Source organism: Oenanthe melanoleuca, chromosome Z, assembly GCF_029582105.1.
Source record: "Oenanthe melanoleuca isolate GR-GAL-2019-014 chromosome Z, OMel1.0, whole genome shotgun sequence".
NCBI lineage: Eukaryota > Metazoa > Chordata > Aves > Passeriformes > Muscicapidae > Oenanthe > Oenanthe melanoleuca.
Genome location: NC_079362.1, coordinates 3,888,575 through 3,910,872, shown reverse-complemented (window position 1 = coordinate 3,910,872; position 22,298 = coordinate 3,888,575). Strand labels below are relative to the sequence as shown.

At 33.6% G+C, this 22,298-nt stretch overlaps 1 protein-coding gene across 1 annotated transcript in view; it reads left to right on the top strand.

Moving 5' to 3' along the window:
* Window positions 1-22,298, top strand: part of KIAA0825 (KIAA0825 ortholog) — a 265,101-nt gene that overhangs the window by 29,124 nt on the left and 213,679 nt on the right. Inside the window, exons 2-4 of the mRNA XM_056513524.1 lie at window positions 6,008-6,147; window positions 14,499-14,667; window positions 20,055-20,724. Coding sequence (XP_056369499.1) covers window positions 6,017-6,147; window positions 14,499-14,667; window positions 20,055-20,724 — 970 coding nt within the window. The 5' untranslated portion in view covers window positions 6,008-6,016. The remainder of the gene's footprint in view (window positions 1-6,007; window positions 6,148-14,498; window positions 14,668-20,054; window positions 20,725-22,298) is intronic.

Sequence of the window (22,298 nt, the reverse complement as noted above, 5' to 3'; positions counted from 1 at the left end):
AAAGTCTTTCAGAAGCAGCTAGTAGGTATTTGTAAGGTTTTTAGTTGAAAATAGTATACTTTTGGTTCTTTACCAGTGTGCTAAAAGATAAGTTCTTTCAGAACAGTTGTTATAAATCTGTGCAGTTTTAGACACTAATGATGAGCAAGATGCTGTAGCAGATGCTTTTCAGAGCATAGTTCTGTGAGGGATTTGGGTGGGAGGGGGGGAGATTTTATTAGGTATTGCCTCTTCTTTCTTAGTTTCTAAGTGCCACAAAATGAGAAAACTTGAATATTATACCTAAATAGTCCTTATTATTGCCACAGCTAGAAAGACAGTTCTGCAAAGGATGCATCAGTAGTCTCATATATATCTTATGTTCTTGTTCTTCAGGAAAAAAGACAATGCCATTCAGTCTTTCTGGGCAAAATAATTATTGGTCTTAGACATTTTCTCATACCTCTATGCAAAATTTACTCAGTACTTATAACCCTCATCTGGAGCAGTCAAAAGTAAATTAGATACTGTAGCCTGTTTCAAAATCATTCTATTTATTGTACACTTTCTTGGCTAAGAAGATTGTAAGAAAATACTGAGTAAGTATTTCTAATTAGGCTTCTAAGAATCTCTTTACTATGCATTAATGATTACTTTGGCCTACTGATTGGTAATTATTGTTTTAATTGAAAATTATTTTGAAACATCCATCTTTCATAAAGTATAATAGTTTGACAATAAGACTGATCAATGTAGTCTTCGTTGCCAGAGTAATGTTGTCCTGCATTGGCAGAAAAGTTAATTAGTAAATTATTTTTTGTAAGGCCTTTTATAATATATGAAGAAGACAGCATTGCACCAGATTAAAAAATAAAAAAAAACTGAACCAAAGTTACTAAATATAATAGGAGTGCAGGCACATTTAAAAAAAAAAAAAAAAAAAAAAAAAACAGGCGGGACTGAGAAGAGGAGAACTATCTTGAATTTTGAAAACCAGAAAAGGAAAACAAAATAGTTGCACTTGTATACAGACACACTTATGAATTGTCACATTTATGTTTTAGTAACCACCTAGACTATTATGCACTGTGGAATTCCAGGTGCAGGATAACCAGCTCAGAGCTGAAGATGGTATAGCACTGTTTCTCTCAAGAGCTGCTCAGAAAATGGCCATTTCTTCTTTACTGAAGGTTATGAAATCACATTATCCTTTATTCCTTTCTTCTGACCCAACTACTCAGGAGTTTCCTTATAACTCCAGATGGCATGTTCCTCTTTGAACTTGCTGCCTTTGACCAATAGCATTTGATAAAGTTTATGTAAATGAGAATCCTTTCCTTGTGTTTGAACATTTTTTACTAGTCCCAAGTAGCAGCAAATCTTAAAAAGCAGTGATGATTCCTTTCTATTCTCAGCATTTAACTTTCTGTGGCTTGAAGAACTGAGGGGCAACAATAGGGAGAACTCACAGATTTTAGTTATAAATCCTGGCATGTACAAATGCCTACAATACAATCCTAAGCTACATAGTTTGAAAAAACTACAGATATTTAAAATAGTAACCTGTGCTCTTTGTCAGAAATGCACATTTTCACAGCCCTTTTTGACAATATTATGGTTAAAGGGCTGATATAGCTGCCTTAGATCACAGCTCTACATTCTGATATTGCAGCTTTAGGTATAAGGTATTGGTTTCTGTTTCATCTACAGTGAGGACTATTTCTTTAGTTGTATTTTATTCCTATTCTTTTATTTGGTGAGTCTTATGGCAGAATTTGGAAGAAAACTGTATTCAGAAGTGTTACAAATGAATATTTAATTATAGATACTTATAATCTCTCTTCAAAAAATATATAAAGGAAAATGTTTTAAGTGTCTGGTGGATAATAATTTACGAATATAAAATTTATATTTAAGTATAAGCTTATGACAACAGTAAATGTGGTAGGTCTGCGGGGGGGAACATTGCAAGATGATTTTAATAAAATTTATTTCAAAGTTATTTGTGGCATTCAAATTATTTAGTAAATAAAACCGTCATGAAGACTGGTGGTTCTGTTTCATCGGTGGATTGAATGTCTCTTTTTTTTACTGGAACAATATGGTTTTCTTTTTGTAAATGTTGTGTATGCTTCAGCAAAATGTGCAAAATAACTGAAAGGTAATTTGGAAAATTTTAATAGGGATCTTCAGTACATATGAGCAGAAACAAAAATGGGTCATGTTCTTTTACAGAGAGAATTTTTAATTTTCCTTTTCTTTTACAAGTCTATAATAAACAGTAAACAGTTTTTAAGGCTTTTTATCACAGAAAATTGTGTAAAAAGCTTTTACCATGTCAGAGTAGAGCTCAAGAAATTACACTTTTTAAATGTATTGCTTGTGTACGCTCTATGTGATTTTCAAAATAATTTTTAATATTCAGACTATTTAACTGTACAGAACAGTAGGAGTTTCACATTGAAGAGTAGTATCTCAGGCCACTGCCATGGCTGTTGCTGCCTGCTGTGTAATTGCAGATGACATTTTCTGTGCTGTAAAGTGGCTGGAAACAGTTATGCAACTAAAGCTAGATAAAGGAAATCATTGTTAAGGTCTCATTGAAAGTATAAGCTGAGTGATGAAAAATCTAGTCAATTCTCTCATCCCCTTTTAGTTTTGGAAGGATGTTAGGACAATAAAGAGATATCACCTGGAAGATAAGAAGCAGTAACAGAAAAAAGCTTTAATGATCTGACTAATTCTCTGCTTTCAGTGCTGCAGTTTGACGTATCCCTGTTTCCAAATGATGGGTACATTGAGATGTGCATATTCAACAGATGTGCTCATATAAAATTCTGTTCAAGATTTAGGTAAATGCTGCTTTTACAAACTATGTCCAAGAATAAAGGCTTATTAGAGTAAATACAAATATTACAAATTAGTCTTAGAAATCCTATGGAATTTCACATGTATGTACTGGAAGGCTTTTACAATTATGTTTAATTTAATTGTTTTATCATAATGAAGTAATACCCAGTGGTAACTAAATATAATTTTTATAGAAAATTTCTTCCATTTGATTGAAATTGAAAAAGAAGAAACCACACAAAAAGTGCTCTTCAATGATAAACACTATGAATTTTAAAAGCAATAGTATCTGTTGTATTAACTTGAGTGTTGTGTAGTTGTTTGTTTTTTTTTAATAGGCCTAATGATTTTTGGTAAAAATAGTTTCACAATTTAGACTTGTGAGAAGTGGGAAGTTATTACAGTGAAGTTAAATTTTGTTGATACCGTGGGTTAAAGTAAGAAGAATATTTCTTTTTAAGCTAAACTGTACATAGGTTAAGTTTCTTGAGTAGCTACCAAAAAGATGGACAGCTATGTTGTTTTAATGTTGAGGAATAGTCCTCTAATATCTTTTGAAAAGAACTAGATCTGTTAAGATAAGGACTTAGAGAGTTGAACCTGAAGCAGGTTCTCTAAGACCATTTGTCTTAAAATATACAATTGCTCATTGTAATAGTACGTTGAATTATGATGGAATGATCCTTTTTATGAAGCTTAATAGCAAGGGTTAAATTAATCTTCTTTACAGAAAAAAAAATAGGTTATTAGTGTCTAGAATACTTTGACAGAATTTGGAGTTTCAAAACAGAGTTGTTCTCCCAAAATTTTTTTTTTTCCAAATAAAAATTTTAAGGAATGGATTTCTTTCTTGAAAAACATACCTTGGGGGTTTTGCCATCAGAGGAGGGCTGTGTCTTACTGGTTATTTGGGAGCATCAAAGACTGTCTGCTCTTTGGAGCAAGAGCAAAGGAGGGGAAAAACCCAAATTGCAGGGAAGAGCCCTTGCTAGCTGATGCCCATTCTGCTGCCTCCAAAGAGGCAAGGAGGGCAGCAGACTGGTATTCCACTGAGAGTCCAGGTCATCAGTTAGTGTCTTTTGGTGCATGGAAGGCCCTGGCTCTGGTTCTGCTAAATAAAATTTCTTCTCAATTGTGCTAATTTATATCTTGATGTTCTTATTTTTTCCTTTTGAAACATTTTTGGGTTTAGATTTTCAGGAGAAGAAATTAGTGTTAGCCATCTAAAACAGTATTTAAAAACTGAATAATCAATGTTGCTTTTCTTCCATAAACCAAGACTGAAAGGAATAATTGCTTTGTTTTGACAAGTGAACCAAAGAAGTATGACATAGAAGTCTTACAGGAATGCATGCATGAAAACTAGGCTGTCATGTTTACAAGGTGATTTTTTTCATTTGATGAATTTTTCAAACAGTCACTAGTCTGTAAACTATACTGATATTTTATTCCAAGGAACATAAGCTTCTTTTGGCTGTCCTTTAAGGAAAAAGTTAGGATTGAATATAAATACACAATTTTGATTGTGCATCTATTTTATGAAAACTCTTAACTCATTCCAAACTCTTAGCTTTTTTCAGTAAGTATATATATCTTATCTATACAGTTCATTTTACACAATCATTGATTGTTTGACAAGAATAAATATGAATAAAATAAGGATTTGAGTTATAGGTATTGAATGGAGGTAAAATCACATTCTGTTAAATGCTTTAGAAGAGAAGAGGGAGAGTGTGTGACCAAGTCTACTGTAAGTAGTATCATACTTGAAGAAAGAGCTGTATTTTCAGCGTTCCTTTTATCTCAGTTTTGTAAAGCACTGTCGATGGTTTCCATTTAACTTCTACTTTTAATTAGTGTCTTTAATTGCAGTAACATCTGTTAAGTTTTATATTAAAAGACTGACATTTCCTTAATGCTTTAAGAGATGTATTTGGTTTACTTCCAATCACCAGCAGTCACTTTACTTTATCACCAGCAAGTGACTGAGTTTCAGCTACATCCCAAAAGGTTGCAAGTGTTTGAATTGTTATTTGCAAAGGAGTATTCTGTAGCTTCTGAGAATTTACAAAAACACTTTATCTATGAAATATTTCATATTGATGTGCTGTTAATTGAGATGTGCTAGACATTATGCTTTAGAGAACTTCCATGTTTTTTCAAACATTGCTTTGAAGAGCAAAACCAAAAGTGTGCATTTCTGCTACTTTTAATTCTACATCTATGACAAAAACCAGTTATCTTGACCTTGCATCTTAAATCTCTGATATTCTTTTTAAACATGTGTTTTGTAGACAGTTCACATTGAAAAATTCAATCTATTTTTCTACTAGTGCCTCTAAATAATAACCAGCACTGTAGTTGCTTTGTAAAAGAATATTACATGAAGGATAAATAACATATTTATTACATTTTGTTGCTCAAACTATGTGCATCTGAATATTGTGTTTGTTCCTCATGTTGTTGCTGCAATATGGATAGTATTAAGTATGACATACTAAATAGTAGACATGAAATATACCAGTTATTAAGAAGGTTCCAGTTTTTATGTAGTATTTTTCTTTAATTTTGGGAGTAAGTCATCACTGATGTTAAAATCAATTTCATTATTTCTCAAAAAGAGGATGCAGAAAAAATAGAAAACAGGAAAAAAACAAACTGATAATGCTTTGCTTCTGATATAAATACACAAAGGTAGTGTATGAGTTTGAATAGGATTTGACCTATGTTTAGTAAAATGAGAACAAAGCAAGGTAAAGCTTGGTTTAGTCTAGATTTTTATGTTTCCATGTATTTGCAATGATGTACCAAATTTCCAGAAAACAGTTACTCCTTGGACAGAAATTATAAGTATACAGAAAATAAGTTTACCCTGTAATGTGTTTATTTTTAGTTACCATTTATAATAGTGAGAATTTTCTTTCTAAATCTTAAAGCAAAAAAAAGCTACTGCTGTCATTAAGGTAAAAGAACTGATTTCTTTAAACTAAAGAAATCCAAGATACTACGACACTTATCTCAACATTTGCTTTCCTGATTTTCCTCTGTAGCAGTCTACACAGAGGCATAATAATCTAATATTTATAATAAAAATATCTCCAAAGAACAAGATGTTGCTTTGGTATTTCTAGTCCACATCTTTCTATTATTTAACTGTTTTGCTGTATTTGTTTTACAGATTCTAAAAATGGAGTGGGGAGGAGAGTATTCTTTTGATTCTTCCAATTTAGACTGTTTGTTGAATGTCCTCCCTGGAGAATTGGAATTTCAACAAATCCTTAGCGATCTTGATGAAAAAATAAAGAAGAACTCTTCCAGGTAAAGAGTATTTTGTTTGTATCCAAAATACCAGTGAAAGTTGTTACATTTGAGAAGAAATATGGCTTAACTTACCTTTCTTTTCTAGTAGTAGGTTGAAATTTTGATAAATATTTCAGCAGTAATTTTATTTTAACTACTCAAGCATTTAACAAATTTTTAATGCCATATAATTATTGTGCTATAGTCTTTTTCTCAATGGTATTTTTAACAGTTGTATCATCTTAATCTTAGGTTCTGTTGCAGTAGATGTGATAGTGAAGGAAGAAGATGTGAATTCCCATGACAGCTGTATTTTCTACTATGAGAAAAAATTTCCTACTAATGAGATAAATTGTTATTGACTAAAAGAACTACAGAATTTGACAAAAAACAAAATCTAAACTCAGTATGTTCTTTAAGAATTTCTAATGGAAGCAGAAAAATTAATTAAGTTAATACATGTATATTTTTTTCTTTTATGATCCATTGTTTTACTATTTCAGTTAAAACTCTTGTGCTGCAATTACACAATTTCTTACTACAATTGATAATGTAGGTCTTTCTCCACTTCCTTATAACATACTGATTTCAAAAAATCAGTGTTATAAAAACAGTGGAGTACTAAAAAAGTTCATTGTTGATGCAGATTTTTTGCATGAATACAAAATAATCAGCTCAGGGTTCTGTGACTTATTTATAGCTTGACTCTTTAGTACCTTTGTAGTGCAAAGGCAAATAAAGGCAAATGCAAAAATATAACAAATGGCAGGATTTTATATTAAATTTTGAAAATGCTTCCCTTTGGTAACAATGCGTCTCATTGAGAGTTGTATGATTTCAAAGAATGTCCTTCATGACATCTCTTTTAAGATTGTATAATTTTAATGTAGCCCATGTTTGTCAGAGGTCTTTGCTCCAAAAGCGCTTCTGGAAGGATGAAAATAAATGACTGCCATATGTCACTGAAAACTGACACGGATAATTTCTCAATTATTGTCATACTGGTTATACTGGGCTAAGAGGTTTTTTTGTGGGAGAGGGGGTAATTTCTGTTACTCTTCCCTCACATTTTCATTTAAAACCTTCATATTTACAAAAGTACTTGCAATGTTAATAATCCCACGATAGCAATGTTAGTGAAGATCTGGTAAATATGCTGCTATGAACCACTGTGTAATACAATTTCATGTTAGAGTTTTCCAGCTGTTGACATGAATGAAATACTTACTTAGATACTTACTAAGATACTTACTTAGAGATTAGTTGATGTCATAACATAGTTAATTACACAGGTAATTAATTTTGAAGTGTCTATGGTCTTGTATATCTGCAAAAAAAAGCATCAGCATTTTTAGTGTTACTGTTGTCACCTCTTCAGCTACCAAATAAAAGTGATTTTGTTGTCATTGTGCAGAGATATCCTGAGAGTTAGGAAGATTATTCTCAAAATGAACCTTTAGAATAAATGTTTCACTACTATTTTTGTTTTAATGTGTGAAAAATGTATTCTGCTTGTTGAGAAGTCATCTTACTATGGAAAGGGAAGCCAGCTATTCATTCTTTTAAGTGATACTTTATAGCCACTTAAAATTATATGTTACATTTTACATTAACATCTTCACAGTGGAAGTGTTTGTATGTCTTGAAGGAGGTGGATTGTCCCTGTTTTACGTATCTAGTCTTAAAAATTAGAAGGACCTTTCACTATAAGTTTTGTAAGATGCAAATGATATTTTATTAAATGTGAGCAGGAAACTGGATTAGGATGTGGTGAACTGCAATACAAGTCAGGAAAAGTTTTGTATTTCTGCTGAATTAACACTTAAGCTAACTTTAACCTTATTTTCACAAGGAAAAACAGGAATTAGTTCTGTAGTTACCAGGTGCTGTTTTGCTCTTGCCGTATGTCAGTTTCAGAAATTGAGAGAGTTTAAAATAAGATGGACAGCAGCTGATGTGACTTTTAAATTAAAAAGAGTCCTTTTATTGGTAATATATTAGAGGTAGCATAGAATGAAATAATTTTCAAGTTACCATTGATCTTTGTAAGTGGTATGATAAGAGCAGCTCTGTATGATACAGTGATACAATTGAAATACAATCCATTTTTCATCAGATAGATTTATGCTTTTATTAGACCACAGAGAATGAACATAATAGTATACATCATATATATATATTTTAAAATAAAACATTGTGTAAAAAATTATGAGGCAAGAGTGTATAAATCATTCGACTGCTCATTTATTGCCTTCTAACTGAATAGGTTTTATAAAATTGTGTGACATGACAAATCAGATATGGTTTTCAGCTGTTGAATTATGTTCAGTATTTTTGTACCGTACCAGTTCTATTTGGTGCTATAACAACAACAAAAAAAGGCCATCTGTGTGCAATTGTTTTATATGTAGATTTTAATGTAATAAGTGGTTCACTCATTCACTATTATATAACAGAACTCTTATTACACTTGAATATTAAGTTTATTTTTATACCAGTTTATAGGAGCAGGTGAATAAGAACTCTCAAAACTATTGTCACTGTTGTCCAGTTTTGGGTGCAGGGGTAGTCTCAATGTTATTCTCAAGCATTAAGTTGTATTCATCAGGTTGGCCTTTTGTCTTCATTCTTTCCTTTCACATTTACTTTGATTTTTACTGCTTATCAAAACTGAGCATTTGGGTTCTTTTTCCTAATTGGTGGTTTAAGAATTACTAACATTTTATTTGTGAGCAATGCACAGAACTAAACTTGCAGCTTATATTTAATACTTCTAAGCAGGAAATAACAGTACAGAGCTTGAAACGGGGAGCCACAGAAGTAACTTCTGTGAGAGGAGATGCTCCAAGCATTGGAGTAGAGATTTCTTTGCAAGCCATGGGGAGGACTATAATAAAACAAACTATCTCCCTGTAATCCATGAAGTCTGTGGGGGGATGCAGAGATCCACTCACAGCCCATGAGAAAAGTGCTCATGTCAGAGCGGGTGTATGCTAAAAAGAGCTGTAATCCAATGGGATAACCAAACAGAGAGAGAGGGCTCTTGCTTCCAAACTAGAGCAGCTTATCCTTAAAGGACTACACTTCATGAACTAGTGACTAATACCATGGCAGTTTCAGGAAGACTGTTTTGACCATGTGAAGGACTCACATTACAGCAGGTTGGGTGGGACTCCTATTCGCGAGATTGGAACCACACTGGAGAAATTCATGGAGAGCTGTCTCCTGTGGGAAGGACCTTATGTCATAGCAAAAGAGAGACTCCTTTCCCTAAGTGAACTGAGGAAAAATTTTGAGTGACAAACTGACCAAACTCCTCCAGACACTGTCTGCCTGCACTGTCAGTGGGAAGGAGAGAGGGACCAGGGGGTAAAAAGGAGTTTTAAAGGCTTATTTTACTCCTCATTATCCTTTTCTGACTCTGTTAATAATAAGTTTACTTTATACCTTTAAATTTGAGCCTGTTTTCCCCTAAAGAGTGTTTTCTCCCTATCCTTACCTCAACTCATGATCCTTTTGTTTTGGTTGTCATGAGTGTCTGGCGTGTTAACCAGTGTCAAACTACAACAGACTCCAACCTGACCTAATTAACATCAGTTTAGTTGTAAGGATTTTGAAGAAGGTCTGTTTTGAAGAGCTGCAGTGAGATCAGTGCTAGTAAGTCAATTGCATCTTTTTGCATCACTGTTTGATATAAATTATGGTAATATTTGAGAATGAACAAGATCTTTACCTTGTGAATCGTAGATCCGGAAAGTGTCTCAGTAAGGATGTTAGTATGACATAGTCCAGCCTTTCATCATAACTCTGCTGATTTGGCAAGAAATGCTTACCAATATCAAAACTTTGCAACAAAGGGATGGAGGAGTTTCAAACAGGATGTTAAGTCAAGTTATGTCATTTTCCTGTATCAGGACTGATGTGTGCAAGGGTTTATGTGTTTTCAAAATTAAATGTACTGCAGGAGTTTTCTTTCTGTTCTATTTTGAAGAAAGTCTTGGCTTACTCTGCTCTGAAATTTTCAGGAAGCAGCTATGCCTCACATTCCTGTTAGTGAAGAGATTTATCAAATCTTGGCACCTCCAACCAAAATCCCAAGACTGGTTGAGTATTTGGGAGAATTTCAAAATGAGGTCTAAATGTAGAGGGAAAAAAAATTAGGAATTTATTAGTTCTACTCAGACCTAATATTTGTCACAGCATTCAAAAGGACTTGACTCTTTTAGGTGAATGTAATTGGCTCATTGTACAGATGTATTACTTTAGTGTTCACCTGAGAATTTGATTCCTGTAAAGATATTAGAGCAACGTTATTAAAATATTTGTCAGAATAGTAGTTGTCCAATCACTTTACTGAACCAATTGCTAAAAATAAGTAAATAAAACCGAGAAAGAAATTTTTGGGGTTTTTTTTTTCCTATGCAGGCTGTGTTGTCTTTGTGCATAATCACTGAGTCTGGGATAGTTGTTCCATATCAACTTGCTAGCTGGGCAGCACAGTTGCTCAGAAATTTTTTTGCTGTTTTATTGACACACGATTTCTTTACTCAAATATTCAATGATTACCACTGTGTCAGTACCTTAGATGGTTAATTAGCTGTCATCTACATGTACAGAAACTGTAATCAGATTTTTGACTGCCCTGCAAAGTATCCCATTTCATTTCATATGAGTGTATATGAGATGTTGGATTTTGAACCCTTACTTGCCACTGTCCTGTTTTGGTCAAAGAAGTTGAGAAACTCATGTTTTACTGCCTGTCTTCTGAAATAACTTACCATGACAAAGCTTACATCTTGTGACTGAAATATTTTAAGTCTTTCAAACAAGAGTGGAAATTAAAGGAGGGCAGGCAATGGTTGGGTTCGAACTGACTTTTCTTATGTGGTTAAACTATTTAGTAATTTTATCTTGCTAAAGTGTAACAAAGTCATCACCTTTCTATTTCTTCTGGTTTCAGTGATCCAGTTACTTTGCAGTTAGAGTGGGTATGTTTTGTAAGTAGCTAAATTATAGATATGCAATAGTTTCTAAGGTCCTTTAACCAGGTGCTGTGTCTTTGCTTTACATCTTAGGGTTCAAGATCAAGAGAAAGTTTTAACAGTGAAAATATCTGTGTGAATTATGCTGCTAGAAGTCTTTCTCCATATTCTTTACTACTCACAGCAGGCCCTCTGATACTCAAATTTCCAAATGATATGACTTTTTTTTTTTGTACAAATGTCCTATACCTCTAGAATTCAAGCTTTTTATTGAGTAATAACAGTTTATTGAGTAATAATAGTTTTATAGCATTCTTTACATCTTCAACAGTAGTGAAAACAATGATCTCATTTATTTTGAAACAGTCTGTTCTGAATAGAAGACATGTAAACTATTCTAAAGCTGTGTTTCCATGGATGTGAGGATCTTAAGAATAAGGAGCATGAGGTTAAAAGATAATTTCGCTTTATAGCTTAGCAGTTTAATTTAACCAATGTCATTGTCATTTTATGGCTGCTCTCTATGCTACATGAAATAAATTGAAATGTGCTTGTTAGAAATTGAAAGAAATTAGAAGATCATACTTCAACTTACTCATAGAAATCTTAGGCAATGGAAAATTATATATGGAGAGGGTAATACTTATTCTGATACCGTATTTTTTAAAATAATGTGTGAAACTGTATGATAGTGTGATAGTGCTTACTCTGTTGCATTACAGTCCTTTTTAAACTGTTTGTCCATTGATGAAGCCACTTAAAAAGCATTCTCTCCAGATGATTAGGTTATTTGTAAAAATGATCATTAACTTAATAAATAAGAGCACCTGAGGGCTCTTACATTGAGATTGTCTCTCTGGAGTGTGGGTACTTACCAGTGTTTCTCCAGAAAAGCACTCCAGTGTGGACACAGATAACATAACACAACTTTGCTTTGGTTTGTTGAAAAACTGCAAACACTCTCACTTGTAAGAAGGAGAAGGTATTTCAGTCAAATAATTTTCACTTGCATGGTGGTATGCCAATAGTACTAGCCACAGAAAATATGTGCCCATAAAGGCTCATGGTACTACTTGTGTGGGGTGAAAGATTTGTTTCTTGAAAAATCAGTCAGTTAAAAAATTAAAACAAGATACAAGTGTAACTATCAGGTTTCTGTGCTCCAGGGAAAGGTTTGTTGTTTGTTTTTTTTTTTCTTTGAGCTTTTACGTTCCACTCCTTCCTTAATAGTTTGATGACTGGGTTTTTTTTCTGTCTGTATCTGAATAGTTCCACAGGTTCCAAAAAAAAAGTTGAGTCATCTGTGGACAAAAAATGTATTGAGGACTGTTGAATTTGCACATCCATAGTATGCATAAAATGTCAGCTGACATAATCTGGATTAATGCCACAATATGTTAAAAAAATGAGCTAATTTGCTGCTCTAAACTTAAAAAAATACATTTGCGCTTAATGAAAAAAGATTATTGGGAAAAAAGGAATTTAGCACTTTATATGCCTTTTTTAAAAATTGTACTTTTCAGAGTAAAATTAATTAAATACATCAAGCACATTTTTCATAGCAAAATTACATTTTTATTTGCAGTTTCTGAAACTTGCAAATTTCTTTTCTAAATCAGGAAATCAAAGCCTCATTCTACCTGCCCTGGTACGAAATTATAAAGTTTTTGATAGGTGGTGAGAATAATTTTAATCATATTTAATAGAAGTCTTTTACTTAAAATGCTTGCTTTCTGAACTGAGATAATACTTTTTTTTTCCCTAAAGGTAACCATATTCCTAAATATTAAATTCATGTAATTCATGTAACTATAATTAACCATGTTCTTGTATTACTTAATGTTGACAAAATTCTTAGTAAGATGCAGCAGTGGTTTTGAGACCCTGTTTACCTTCAGTATTCTTCATGCTGTAAATAAACATGATGTTTGTTCAATCAAAAACAGCTTTGGTGCTAATTAAATGTTTATTTTGAGAGGATAAAAGGATTAAATAAAATGAACATAGTTATCATGATTTATACTTGTGGGGGATGTAAGGAGCTGGGGAGTGGCACTGAAATCTATCCATGTAATCCCCTTATCAGTATTGAGACCAATTACCAAAATGTCTGGTCTTGAGAAGGCTGTAGCTGGTTCGTAGCTTGTAGTTTATTAGCTTGCTCACAGATTCATGTCAGAGATACATGTAGGAATTCACTCATAATAGAAGTAGACTGACACGGATCTAACAACAGTAGTGTCTTTTATATTGCACAGTGCTGTAATCTATTTGGGTATGTTTGAGATACATCAGCACACCACAATAAGAGCCTTTGACAGTGTCCCAGGAGCCAAAGTGTATGAAGAAGGCATTTAGTTTCATAGTTCTGAGAACAGATTTCACAAGCTAAAAAGATACTTGCCAATCTTTTGTCAAGTTTAGAATTGGAATTTATTGCTGTGCTATTCAACCTAGTTTGGCCTAGATCTAAATTCTATTTTCTAACTGAAACTGTATAAAATATTAAGCATTGCTTTTGAAAAAAATATAAAAATTAAATACCAAAAAGGTGTTTTTATAGGAAAATAAATTGTTAGATTGTTTTGGATTTTTTTTTGTTTTGTTTTATTTTCACCTAAGTGTCCACACAAATAGAAATAAAATAATTCTGGATGTTCAATTGTTCTTGTGATCTTTGCATCTGAAATCACTGTAATAACTTAATAGACACATCTGGTTTCATAAAAAGAGTTATGATTCTAGATGAATTTTAAGGAGTGGATCAGCTCCTTGAAAACAAAGTCTGTTTTCTTTCAGATATTCTAATGACAAAACAAGAAAGAAAAGATCTGCTTTCTCAGCACAACTAGCTCTAAAATTCTTTTCTGTGCATTTTCTGTGATGTCAATGGGTCTTTAAGAAGTTATTAATGTATCTTATGTTTTATAAAACAACTGCTGATTGCTAAAGGAGCTGAATGACACATTCACCTTTGAATACAGTAATTGATTCAGTTCATAGTCTCTACTTTAGCTAATTAAGCACCAAGGACCAGATATTAGGTTGGATAATGTCTTATTCATTAACTACTTTATTAAAAAGAGTAAGATTGGTTGAAAGTGAAGCCATACATACTCTTGCTGAGGATGGTACAGTCTGGCCTGAAGGAAAGTTTTTTTAGCTGTAGCTGTAGCTCAACAGTACTTAACATGTTAATTGTTAATTCTGCAAATTCAGTTCTTATTTTGTGAGGGTAGCTTCATCCATTGGTAGGAAGGACTAGTGTTACCTTAATTTTAAGTAGCTTTTCTGTTTAAAATATGGAATATATAAAATACTTTTGCCTCCAAATAATGAAGAAAAATCCTGTGATTTTCTTTTTTTCTTTTTTTTTTCTTTTTTTAGCATAGAAAAGTGTCTTAAGGACCTGCAATCAGACGTAAATGAAATATGTACTGATGAAGTACTACAAAGCACAACTGACTGCATTCAATGGCTAAATAACTGCAATTTTAGTTCTCTCAGACCTTCTTCTACAGACCATGGAGAGCTGCTGGAGTTCCTTAAGACCCTGGTAAAAAATTTTTATTAAAGACTTCAGTGTTGGAAAGTTGGTTATACGATTGGAGGTAGGAGAGTGGGTGGGTGAATTCAATTAGTTTTCTCATTTCAGTTTTTACTGTTGTGAGGATGGTTCATGAATTCATGTCTGCAGCAGGGTGTTATGTTTCCTTTTGATCAAGCCTTAAATAGACAAACTTGGAACAAAATCTTTTCACAGATGCTACCATATGTTCAGCACTGCTTGGATTGTTTTATAAAACACATATTGATTAAAAAAACACTGGAAATTACTGACTGCACTGAGGTTGTTAGTGTTACTGCATGTTCTTCAGTTGTATCAGTATGAATTTAACTATGCTAATATTTGTTACTGTCCTTTATGCATTATTTAACCATGAACTTCCTACCTACTATGTGGCCAGAGGGCTAGGTGGTAGATGCCCCTTCCTTGGAAATGTTCAAGGCCAAGTTGTACTGGACTTTGAGCAGCCTTTTCTGGTTGAAGATGTGCCTGCTCATTGTAGGAGGATTGTATACGAAAAAAGCTGTAAGAAAGTCCCTTCCAATCCAAGTGATTCTATAATTTTATGCTTCCCAATGATAAACATGGGAGCTACATGCTTTGTTCTACCAAGTTATACAACTAGATGCAACCAGAAATCAAATTTCACTTCTGTGAAAAGTACCATCATTTTAGATTGTATTTTTATCTAAAATTTTTATTAAAAGTTTTCATTTGAATATGTGTGGAAATGGAAGTCTAGGAAATTGAATTGGCAAGATAAGTGAAGGTTGATCCCTCTTTAAATGATGGTCTTCAAGTTTATATATAAACTTTTTATGTGTGCATTTGATACGACATACATATATATATATATATGTATATATATATATATATATATATATATATATATGAGTTCAAAAGAAATAAATGGTCTCCAATGATTATTCTTTGTCACTTCCATGACATGGTTTAGTTGTGGACCATGAACAACTTTAGGCTAAGATTAGCTATAATGGAAGAGGAGAACTGTAAACAAATGGAGTGTTTTCCCTGGCTAGAGCACAAGCTTAATAAAATCAGCTCTTGTTTTTTTAACTCTTTAACTCTTGTTGCTCTTTCAGTCACCATTGATTCCACTGGATACTGTCCTGTGTCAAATGAGGAAGTAATTTTAGAGACACCAGGCCTTTAAAGTTAATGTGATGAAGAGAGATTTTGTTCTCTTCTGACAAAAGTGATCAGTATGAATGTTGCTGTTAATAATCATGCCCCTCAAAAGTGTCAGAGACTGCTACATGTGATACTTTAACTAGATGAAATTAGAGAATCCCAGAAAAAGCTGACTGTGAAGTTCTTGTTTTCAGGAGTCTTTTGATATTCCTCTTAGTCCAATTAGATCCTTACTGAATTCCCTCAGAAGCTGGCATGGCACTGATGACTTATTTGTGTCCATTCCCTGCTTACTTCCTTCTCCAAGGTCTATTCAAGCCATATGCCTGAACACCAGATGGCAGCATTTGTTTGGAAAACACTAAAATGTCCCCATCTTACACGAAATGTGCTTTCTAGCTCTCCAGCTTTCCAGGAGCTTACTAACTGCATGACAGTCTTGCTGTGAGCTGTAGTATCCAGTTAAGCCTTGAGAACGGCTCTGTGGCAGGCTGCTAAACAGACAGCCAAGTGAGAAGCCTGAAAGTCTCAATTCTGCACAGTTTATCGTGAAAACATTTTAGGAGCTCAGCAACTTTCTATTCTCAGCAGCATCACTATTTCCAGGCTTATGGCTTCTTAGATAATCCAGCCTGTTGTGTGGATGGGATTACAGATGAAAAGTGTATCTGTCTGTCTGTATCTGTAGTACTGACTGTACTGCAGTCTGTCTGTAAGAAGTCATATTCACAGCAGATAATCTTCCGTTCCAGAAATAGGTCTGCACTAAACTATTTTCAATAATATTGAGCATTAAATACATTATTATGATAGGACCTTTCCTAAATATATATATATATCCATTGAACTAATTAGGTAATTTCATCTTGCATGCTTTTAATTATGTATATATAATTGATATTCAGTAACAGGAACCTTCTTTCTACTTCAGGACAATATTCCTATTCATTGTTATCCTTTATTATGTGTGTTTATTTCGATAAGAATTTTATTTATCTTTTAAGGTGCTGGGATAGTTAAAAAACAGTAAAAATTTCTTCTTGGGCATTGCCAGGAGTTCTTATTTAGGCTTATTGTTATTATCATGCATTTGTAAATTCTTATGAAAATACCAAGAATTTCTTCATGAAGCCTGAAAATATTAATTATGTGAAATTTTGTCATTCTATGTACTGTCTTGTAACTCAATATTTAAAAGCTGAATATATGCACTAACACAATGTTCATTAAATTCTGTTCCTGCTGAAATAATGATTCTTTTTTTAACCAGGCCTTCATCTTACTGTACTTGTTTATTGATATGGTAGGTAGTTGTCCATGCTAGGCAGTAGTCCAGCTGGTAAACTGCAACTGGTTTTCTGTATTGTTACTGAGCACAGAAAGTACTAACTTTCTGTTCTCAAAAGGGGACTTTTTATGCTTCTCCAAAATCTTTGGATACTAATTTGGATCTTCTTCTCTTGAACAGTGTTGTCATAATCTTTTGCAATATTTTTATAGGTTAGTTTTTATATTAAAAATCCTCTATCAATATAGGCAATGTATGAAGACACTTGATGGCACTTTTCAGAGCTTCAAAGTTCACTTCAGGTCCTCTTTCTGAGTATCACTATGTCTAAAATGGCATCTGAAAGCTCCTGTTTGTAATGCTGTAGTTTTAAATTGCAAAAGGCTTGTAACAATCTTTAGATATATAAAAATATTTCTGATTTGCCTTAAAAAGCATCAGTAGGGTTTTGCTTGGGAGATTACTTGGATTCACTGTTGAAGGCATCAGGTTCATGCCCTGTTTTGACAGCTTCTCTTGCTTTGTACATTTCAGAATGTAGTATTTGAGCATGATTCATAAAACTCCCCCCAATATTTAAAGTCCAGAAGTCTACTTGTCAAGCAACAACCTTTCAACACAGTGGTTAGTAATCCGGGTTTCAGTTTATGCTTTGAAACATATTTTCCTTGGGACCACTAAACTTCATGCAATAGTTCAGCAGATAATAAAAGAAAATTGGATCAGTATTATGTATATGCATTTAGATATATATGATTTAAGATCTGAACCAGTTGTGCATATTTCTAGTACATGCACATGCTTTTGTAGGATGATATTCAACTGATAATTTCCTTTATTATTCTGTCTTCCACATATCTCCTGCTTGTAAGTAAAAAGAATTAATAAGAATTATTTTGAACTAAAGATCTAAAATTGAAGAAAAATAGATAGTCTGTTATTTTTAAGACTTTATGAGAGGCAATCATGCTTCCAGTCTGTTTTTCAGAATTAGATACTGTGATGAAAGTGGGTGTTTTTAATTTTTGTCAAGTAACTCTGATCAGAGTAGAGGGCAACAGAAAGGTTAAACCATCTAATCTAAGGTATGTAACAGGTTTGAAGCATCCAGAACAGGAGTTCCGAATTTAAAAATTTTTGTGACTCTGAAGCTTAATTATCTATTGATAAAAGCTTGCTATAGGGGAAAAATTTAATATTTTGCATTCAGAAATAGTTACATTTATGCAGTACCATACTCAAACTTGAATAATTTCTCTCTCTTTCAAAATGGTAACAGAAATGAAACTAGTAATTTCTTCAAATACTGTAAGTTAAATAAATCAGCAATGCTGGAGGTGGAAGGTAACAATGGTTTCTTTATCAGCTTTGCTTTGTAGGGTGGAGTTTGACTTGGAGTCTTTTGCTGGTTTCAAGTGTCTAGCACAGGGCTGTTTTGGATGTATGCTGAACACAAAGTTGATAATACAGATTTTTCTGTTATTGCTGAGCAGGGCTTGCACAGAGCCCTTCTGCTGCTCATACTGCCACACTGGTGAGGAGGTTGGGGGTGCATGGGAAGGTGGCAGGGGACACAGCCAGGACAGGTGGCCCAAACTGACCAAAGGGATATTCCAGACCATATGACATCGTGGTCAGTATATAAAGTGCAGGGAAGAAAGAAGGTGGTTGTGTTCTGGAGTGATGACCTTTGTTTCCCAAGTAACAGTAATGTGTGATGGGGCTCTGCTCTCTTGGAGATGGCTGAACACCTGCCTGCCACTGTAAACAATGAATTAATTCTTTGTTTTCCTTTGCTTGTGTGAACAGCTTTTGCTTTCCTGTGTTAAACTGTCTGTCTCTCAACCTATGAGTTTTATGGCTTTTACCCTTCCAGCTCTCTCCTCAGTCCTACTGGTGCAGGAGTGAGCAAGTGGCTAGCTGGGCTTGGTTGCTGGCTGGGGCGAAACAATGACAGAAACCCAGATAAAGGACCCCTCTGAGGTGGTTTTCCATAATGCTTTTCTCTGTTGAAGAGAAGCAATGGGAGATGAAGGAGTAAGTGAGAGGGCTTCTAGATTCTCATCCACTTAGGGCTTTCCTACTGAAACTAAGAAAATCAAGAATACCACCAATTCCACTCAGTTTTCTGTGATGGTAGCAATGAGCTGTGACAAGAGGAGCTGCAATTTGCTGTATGACCTCTTGAAACTGAAGCAGCTCTAAGGTCAAAGATCCGAGCCCTGGACTGAGAGAGAGCTCTTCAGACTTGAATGAAGAAGGAACAGCAGTCATATGATTTCACTTGCTTTAACTGACTGCCTTCTCCAACCCATACAGCATAGATGTATATGGAGGTCACTAATATATCAGTCTGCATCTTGGTTTGATGGGATACACAGCTTCTTATTCTTCTGTCCTGTGTGATCTAAGGCTCTTTAATTCTTAACAAGTTTTCAATTTTATTTCTTTAAGAGGGAGTCCTGGGAAGACTTTTTTATCCTTAGAATGGTCTTTTTTGATGATTGCCTGCTGAGCCATAGAAAGGGACCATTCTATAAATTCCTTGCTTGGTTTTATGAGAAAAACCTGTCATTATCTGTGTAAATCTTAAGTAATTTTTTCATACAGTTTTCTTTAAAAGATGCTGTGACAACAAAAAGGCTGCCAAGGGTTTCCTTTGAACTATGGTCTAGAATTGATGGAGAAAGGAGGTTGGGGATGTAAAAAAGATGAGAAGATGAATGTGAATTATTGGCAGAGGTAGATAAGAAAATTAATTCGCATATAAATCCTGTTTTCCACGGGTTTTATAATTTCTGTTGCTTGCATATCTTATTTGCTGTTAGGATAATCAGTATCGGAAGCACAGTTTTTACTATAGTATGAAGCTGTTCAATTAATGAACGTGAATTAATAAAAATTTCTAAAATATTGTCTGATTTACCTTTGTTAGCAAAGCTTGCTGAAGAATGAAAAAAATCAAGAAGAAATGGTACTTCACTTCCTTCTGGATCTGTCTAGTCAGTGTGGTGTCTCATTTCCCTGTACGGCAAGCGGGACGTCTTTTGAGTTAACATCTTCCCTTCATACTATTCAGGATGATTCAGCTGTGGATATGAAATCTCTCTGGGATGATGTGAGATTGCATCTTCGACAATTTTTAGTAAATAGACTGCAAAGTCAAGAAGAAACAAACGCTAATGCTTTGCAACAACAAATGGAGTTTAAAACTCAGTGTGTACAGCAGCTTTTGTTTCTTTATCCCAAATCAGAAGTCTTATTGAAGTACCAAAATATGCAGAATAAACTGGTTAGTGATCTTCTGCAGAACTGTATTTTGTCTAGTTGTGGTGAAACAAATTTTGATAAGGTGGTTCATGGTTGCCAAAGTTCTATACCCAGATTGTGCGCAATGATAAAAGAGGATTTGTATATACTAAGTGGAACTATTGGTCCATCTTCATCATTAAAGTTTATTAATGAAACTTATCTGGATACCATCACCGAAGAAATGACTGTTCTTCTTGAAAGACTTTGTGAGCTGCAGTTCAAAGAAAATGCTCTACATGCAGTTAAAGCAAACAAGATCTCAAAGAAGCATAGAGGAACTGTTCACTCTGTGGGTTAGTAGTCTTATTTTATGTTCTTTGTAGTTAGATATTATTTTACTTATGCTGCCTTTTTTTTAATATACTTGATTATTTTCTCTGAAGAGAGAGACCCAAAATTAGTAATTTCAGCTTTATGTTTTAAACATATTACTGCAGTTGAATTCTAGACTGTGTCAGAATTGTGGTGCAGAAGTGAGAGAGAGTAACTCATGTAATTTAACAAAACCCGATTATAATCCATTGGATAATATTGTCATGTCATAGTAATTTTTTTCAGCCTGTTTTACTCCAGCTGCTGAAATATGTACTAAAATAAGAACTATTTAATCCAGATTTAAATAAATACAAACTCTTCAGTCTTCTACTTTTTTTTTGTCAGATATTTAAAGGAGATTATAGGAACACTGTACAGTTATATGAACCAGATTCTGATTCACACATTAGAGCTGACCCAAAAGATTCTTATTCTCAAACTAAGAAACAAACAAAAAACCCATTTACATTTTCTAGTCTTGTGAAAGTACAGCAAGTTAGAGTTAATACCACCTCATCATTTTTTCTTGTTCCAAGAAATGCCAAGCAGGAAGAGAATCTTATTGATGTAGTATTTTCTATATTTTCTTTTTGCTGTTTTTAAGTCTGACATGTCAATTTCCAAAGAGAAGAACCAATGCTTTGGAAAAAATAATACAGAATAGAAACTTCCATAACAATATTGCACAATTGTATGTAATTGCTTTTTGAGTGCAGTGTTCTGAGCACCCCTCTGTGCAGGAATTGTTTGTTTAAAGCATAGCTTTCCATAAAGTGATTTACATATAGAAAATATTAAAAGTTTAGAAATATGTGAAAAATAGATCAGAAACAAAGGATCTTTGAATTGTGCATCATAGAGAAAGGATTAGTGAGGAGATGATTTGTCAGGTCTCTGCAGAAGAAAATTACACACTTCTGAGTTTTAAGGTCAACATATGTGTTAGTGTAAGTCAACTAAAAATTCCAGTGGAAGAAATGCAAAGATAATTTTTCAGCAGGAACTGAAATATGGAGGAATATTGGAACATGTGAAAGACAAAGAAAAAGCAACTAAGTTGAAAGGTTGAGAAGTTCAGTGTATGTACTTGTGGAATGCAGTGTTGGTGGGAAACAATGAAAGTAGGTTGCATCAGAGTACTGTTGAGATATGCAATAACAAGAAATGTGTTTTGAATTACATAGTGAGATGTGAGTCTTCAGTGAAAAGATTCACTGACATAAAAAATTACCTGTAGTGAACAAAAGTTTGTAACCTAATTTTTCTCTAAGTCTCAAAACAGCTCACAAAGATGGGGAAATTCAGTTATCTCCACTTTACATCTAAAACATGGAGTTTAAAGTGATCACAAACGTGTCTCTCTGAAAACTTTAATTCTGTATTACAAGATGGAAGAAAACAGTCATTCAATCTATTAACAACTTCGTTTGCTAAATTTTTTTTTTTTTGCCACAGGATGTGACTTCACATGTTTTTGTGCCAGTACATCTATGAGTAGAGATTTCCAGTGCACATTTCTTTTGTCTAGTCAAAAATACAGAGGAAGGCAAAA